This window comes from Helianthus annuus, chromosome 11, assembly GCF_002127325.2.
Source record: "Helianthus annuus cultivar XRQ/B chromosome 11, HanXRQr2.0-SUNRISE, whole genome shotgun sequence".
Lineage (NCBI taxonomy): Eukaryota > Viridiplantae > Streptophyta > Magnoliopsida > Asterales > Asteraceae > Helianthus > Helianthus annuus.
The window spans coordinates 4166971-4172778 of NC_035443.2; the positions used below are offsets into that span (position 1 = coordinate 4166971).

Sequence of the window (5808 nt, forward strand, 5' to 3'; positions counted from 1 at the left end):
ATACTTAAAAACACGTGCACAGACTTTATCAGACTATGCAAACCAGACTTGGACTTACAGTCCACACACAACACTTGGACTCATAGCCCATTATTAGCACTGGCCCAAACCAAACCATAACAACTAGTATATATATTGATGAATTAAGCTTGCATAGTGTGAAAAAAATTAATGTACTAGACATAAATTTATACTTATAAGACAACTTTCTGTAATCAAACCATTTGTAAATAAATTTATTTTGTAATACACAAATCTTTACAGAACCAAACCAAACTGAATAGTACCACCGTAACAACTCAGTTCCGGTACAGTACCTGTATTCATTTATATGGTGTTCTCCGAAGCAGTACCAAGCCGTAGCATAACTTTGTAACTCAAAACTTTATGTTTGTAATTTTTTTGCATGTATCCAATTCCCGCCAACATTTTGATCGATGTTTAGAATCATCACTGCTTAAATCGATTTTCATACCCTTTGAAAAGCCAGCACCATTTTAGATCCTCTTTTCTGGTTCATAATTGTAGGTGTTGCAACAACCGATGGTTCAGAGTTGCAGGTGTTGAAAACCAACCCAATTATTGAAAACCCACTTGGGTATCGGTGAAAGGCAACCGAGTGACAGAAAAGGTGCTATTTCCAATGGCTATCCATGACTCGGTGCTTGAATGCTCATATTTCTAACTGGTCCCCGGTGGCGTCGAGGTGATTTTCGACCTCGGTTAGGTATCCGACTGCTTGGGAAACAAAATGGGGAAAAAATTGGTTAGGGGTATAAAGACATAAATACCCCTTAATTTAACAGTCAATTGGATGAGTTAATGAAGCATAAGGTGACCAAACAACATAAAGTGATCAAAGATGGACAAAAATGACAATTTACTTTTAAACTTATTTCAAAGAACATCAATTGCACATTTTTGTCGGCTTATCTTGACATAATACAATTAGGGGTCTGTATAAAACCGAATAAACTAATAAACTGACCCATTACTAAATTAACCGACTAGACGAATCGAAAAACCGAACCAGTGGGTTGATTAATTGTTTTTTTAAAATCGAAAATAGCAAATCAGTTATGTTATACCTGCCATAACCGAACCAAACCGACATGCAGTAATACTTTTGTTGGATTTTTGGACTTTTCACCATTTTTTCAATATTTTATGTATTTGGTTGAACGTTTGTTAATTTACGGGTTATATCATAGTGTTTTGGTTGTATGTTTCATATCATCATGTATAGATATCCGATAATAATCGATAATAATATTATAGATATATGTATTTTTTTGTACTATGTATAATATACTAAGGGGGGAGGGGGTGGTCATCACTCATCACTCACAACATCCAATCAAGTTTTGCCATGTCATCAACCATTATTCCATCACTCACAACATTTTTAATGGAAATGGTCATCACTCACCACACCCAACAATTTTCTCCCACAACCCAACAATTTCCCTCAAACAATCAAAATCATCACGCCGTGAAAAATACCACGCGTTGAAAAGTTTACGCGTGAAAAATGGAGGTAGCGGCCGTGTGTTCTTATCTTCCACGCGTGATATATTTCCATCATGGTGAAACTTTCTTCCACCCCGCCTGCCCTAATATATAAAAATATGTAATAAGAATTTATTCAATGGTTAAAAGTTCTGGAGCTATTTTTAGTTAGGCATAAATTCACGGTTAACCGCCTATAACCGACCCATTATAACCTTCAAAAACGCCATAACCAATCAATTATGGTTATGATTATGATTATCCATTAACCAACATCACTTTCATGATTATAATTTTGGCCAAAACCCACCAAAATCAACCCAAACACACCAGCTAAATCCAATTTTTGCTTCACTTAACAAAATTTCTCAATCCACACCGGCAATGTCATGCATAAAAGTCAAATCTAGCCGTTCAAAACAAAAGATTATAGTAAATGAGAATCAAATATAATTAATATTCATCAATTAGAAAAGATATACACAAGAAGAAATTAACTATTATGAAATTTAGTTTAAATATTTGCAAAAAAAGAAAATAAATAAAAAAACACATTTTCTTTGTGTTTAAGTTAAAAGTTTGATTGAAATTAAAGGTTTTGGATAGAAATAATTTTTTTCAGTAAAATTGTCAATATTGATCAATACAAAGGGTTAAAAAAATCATCTCATTGAACATAATATTTTGAGATACGTATGCTGTTTATTCCATCACCATCACCATCACTGATTATCTATATGAATACAAAGAGATGAGGAACAATGTTTTTATTTCTTTTTTTTTTTAATATTGTTTTCTTTTCTAAGTTTTTTTTTATCTTTTTATTATTAAAAAAATGATCTAAACATATTTTTTTCCATATAACTTATAAGATACGATTAAACTATCAATTATTAAACAAGAAACCATCAAAATGAATGTATACAGGTACCGATGTTGTTCGGTGCAGTAAGGTGGCGATACAGTATCAGGTTATCGAAAGCAAAAACTATAAAAATAATTACCTGCACCGACACAAATGTTGTTCAATCTGTTTTGATTGGGTTTGGTACGATAGCGGCACAATATCCGTTTAAAAAAATAATTTATCATAATGTTGAAATAAAAGAAAACATGAATTGAAATGCAAATGAGCCGAACGGATATCAATTGAACAACACAGATACCGTATCGATATGTGTTTTTTTGTTTTCGATCGATGTAGTGTTTTCTCTCTCAATTACTATAGCGAGTACAGGTACCATAACAAACCAAATTGATACCGATTTAATCCCCGCCGCGAAACGCAGGAAAATATCACTAGTTTTTATTAAAAAGAAGCTTTGAATGTAGAATTTAAATATACGTTTATATCACATAGAGCCTCAAGAAATCAAAAGTGGAGGGCTTGATCAGGTCACCATTTTCAGTTATCCAAACCTTTATGCCTTTGAATACCCTATTTTCCTTAGTGAGTCCCACAACAGACTTGAGATGTTAGTTCAACCCAACACCTTTCATATACTTTAATATAATACTTATTTTCACTGTGTTATTGTCTTTCAAGATTAGATTCACTATGGAGAATAGTAGTTTGCTGATCTTGCATATCTTATTCATACTAGCTTGCTTTGCTATATGCAATTATGCGGTTAAGTCAGACATTGATTGCCTCAGATCCATCAAGGAGTCCCTTGAAGACCCCGAGAATCTCTTATCTTCATGGGATTTTAGCAATAATACTGAAGGTCACATATGTGGCTTTACTGGAGTCGAATGCTGGCACCCTGATGAAAGCACGGTTCTGAACATTCGCTTATCAGACATGGGACTCAGAGGACCATTTCCGTTAGGCGTAAAAAACTGCACCAGCTTAACCGGGATAGATCTTTCTAACAACCACCTCACTGGACACATTCCTTCTGATGTTGCACATGTTTTATCATTCGTCACAACGGTGGATCTCTCTAGCAACAGTCTGTCAGGTCCAATTCCACCTGGCTTTGGCAATTTAAGTTTCATGAATGTTCTGAGGCTTGATAACAACCAACTTACAGGCCAAATCCCTCCAGGATTGTCTGAACTTAAACGCCTCAAGAAATTTAGTGTTGCTAACAATAGATTGTCAGGAAAAGTACCCATAGAGCTCCAATTGTATAACTTCCCTGCCGACAGCTATGCAAACAACCTAGAGCTTTGCCAGGGCCGTTCCTACGTTTTTGGAGACCCTAAGTGAACTCTGAAGGAGGGGCCCTAATTTCGCCGATAAACTCTCCTCCAATCCCGACGCAATGGGTAGTGATAGTCGCTAGCCTAGAAATTGAAAGCAAGTTGCAATAGAAAGTGGGAACGATGATTGCGGCAGTATTTAGGGGCTTTAGGCCACTAAATATTGATGATTAGGTCGATGGTAGTTGTGTTGTAATAGTTGGAAATCAAGGCGAAATGGGTTTTGAAACTTGACCTTTGTTTGCTAAACAATATTTATTTTGGACTCCTTTAATGAAAAATCAGTTTAGTTTTGAAATAAACGTATTTATTTGGGCCTAATACATACATATAGTATATATAATTTTTTTTTAAACTTGGAGGCCTTTATTTTTTGGTGGCCCTAGGCCCGTGCCTAGGTTGCCAAGTCTGTAGAGCCGGCCCTGAGCTTTGCGGTGCTCCCTTGAGTCCTTGCAAGCATGAGAACCGTCATGGTTTCTTTTTCACAGGGTTTGCTGTCGGACTTCCTGTTTCTACTGTCCTAACCATTTTGTTTATATTCTGTTGCTTGCCTAAACTGAGTATGAGCAACATGAGATTTTATCTTTCCATGATCAAGAAAACAAAACGTCATCTAATTCCACGAAACACCCGAATCCTACTTACCAAGATAAACAACACTGAAGATAGTAAGGTTGGATCCTCTTTGTCCCTCTCTATATCTCTGTGTCACACAAACACACACACACACTGTATCTATATATATTGTAAACACACACAGACACACCATGTACAAAGATAGATGAATATATCTAATCATGTGTTCAACACAGATAATGACCATGGAAAAGTATGTCCGCCCGTTGAGTTTGGAGGAAATCAAATTGGCAACCAATGATTTTGACATGAAAAATGAAATTGGCTTTGGATACATGGGAGTGATGTACAAGGCTGTGTTTCCAAACGGTCTGTTGGTTGCAGTCAAGAGGCTACATAAGTTCGAGAGCTTCGAAAAAGAGTTCTTACTAGAAATAGACATTCTAGGAAGATTGCGGCACAGGAATTTAGTACAACTGCTATCTTTTTGCTTTGAAATGGGGAAGAAATTTTTGGTGTACAAATATATGTCAAATGGAACCCTCCATCAATGGCTTCACTCTAGGCCACAAGGGGAAGGTATGAAAATGGGATGGAGTTTAAGGTTGAGGATCGCGGTAGGGGTAGCACGAGGACTTGCATGGCTGCATCATAACGACATTCTCCGGGTAGCCCATCTAAAGATCACTTCACAATGTAGCTTACTAGACGATAAGTTTGAGCCCAAGATATCAAATTTTGGGAATTCAAATATACTGATGAATACATGTGGCGCGCTTTCAAGTGGTTGCACTTTTGTGGTTCCACATTCTAGTCCTAGTCCTTACAAGGACGACGTTTATAGCTTTGGGATTTTGTTGCTCGAGTTAGTTTCTGGTAGAGAAAGGCCATCTGTAGAGACGGAGTCCCTGGGAGATGATGTATGTGATGGGGAAATCAATATGATTGATGAATTTTTAATAGGGTGAGGGTTCGATGAAGAAATATATGAAACACTTAGAATAGCGGAATACTGCGTTCAAACACATCAAGATGGGGAAAGAAGTATGCTTGAAGTGTATAAATCAATTCGTGCTATTGGAATGTCAAGAGACGAAATTTCTGAGGATTCGTGTATCGATTTAGAATGTAACGAGGGAGATGTTTAGCATCGCACATACGGTTGTATCCTTGTTGTGAGAAATAAAATAAATATATTCGTTGTCGTCAACGTGAGTATTGTCAAGATATTGTATGGTTGACATGATGATATGATATTTAGTTTGTTCTAGATAATAATTGATAAACGGTATGTCACTTTGTGTTTCTTATTTGTGTTATATCATATAATATCATGCCTAAAACATAACCAAAAATTACAGTACGTATTATTTTTGCTATCCATTTTGCTAAAAGGAAGAAAACTGAGGTACGCCTCCTTGTTCTTTTGCCCCCCCCTTAGACCGGAGACCTCACTTTTTTAGATAAAGACGTTGGGTAACAATAACAAAAGACAATATATTGGAGTGTCCTTTG

At 36.2% G+C, this 5808-nt stretch overlaps 2 protein-coding genes across 2 annotated transcripts; both read left to right on the forward strand.

Moving 5' to 3' along the window:
* The first annotated feature begins 3061 nt into the window (after nt 1–3061).
* Nucleotides 3062–4027, forward strand: LOC110887570 (probably inactive leucine-rich repeat receptor-like protein kinase At5g48380). Its single transcript, XM_022135149.2, has one exon. It carries the CDS (start codon nt 3068–3070, stop codon nt 3722–3724), a length of 657 nt encoding a protein of 218 aa, XP_021990841.1. The 5' UTR covers nt 3062–3067; the 3' UTR covers nt 3725–4027.
* A 505-nt stretch (nt 4028–4532) lies between these two features.
* LOC110887569 (probably inactive leucine-rich repeat receptor-like protein kinase At5g48380) lies at nt 4533–5443 on the forward strand. The gene has a single exon (XM_022135148.2). It carries the CDS (start codon nt 4533–4535, stop codon nt 5259–5261), a length of 729 nt encoding a protein of 242 aa, XP_021990840.1. The 3' UTR covers nt 5262–5443.
* The last annotated feature ends 365 nt before the right edge of the window (nt 5444–5808 follow it).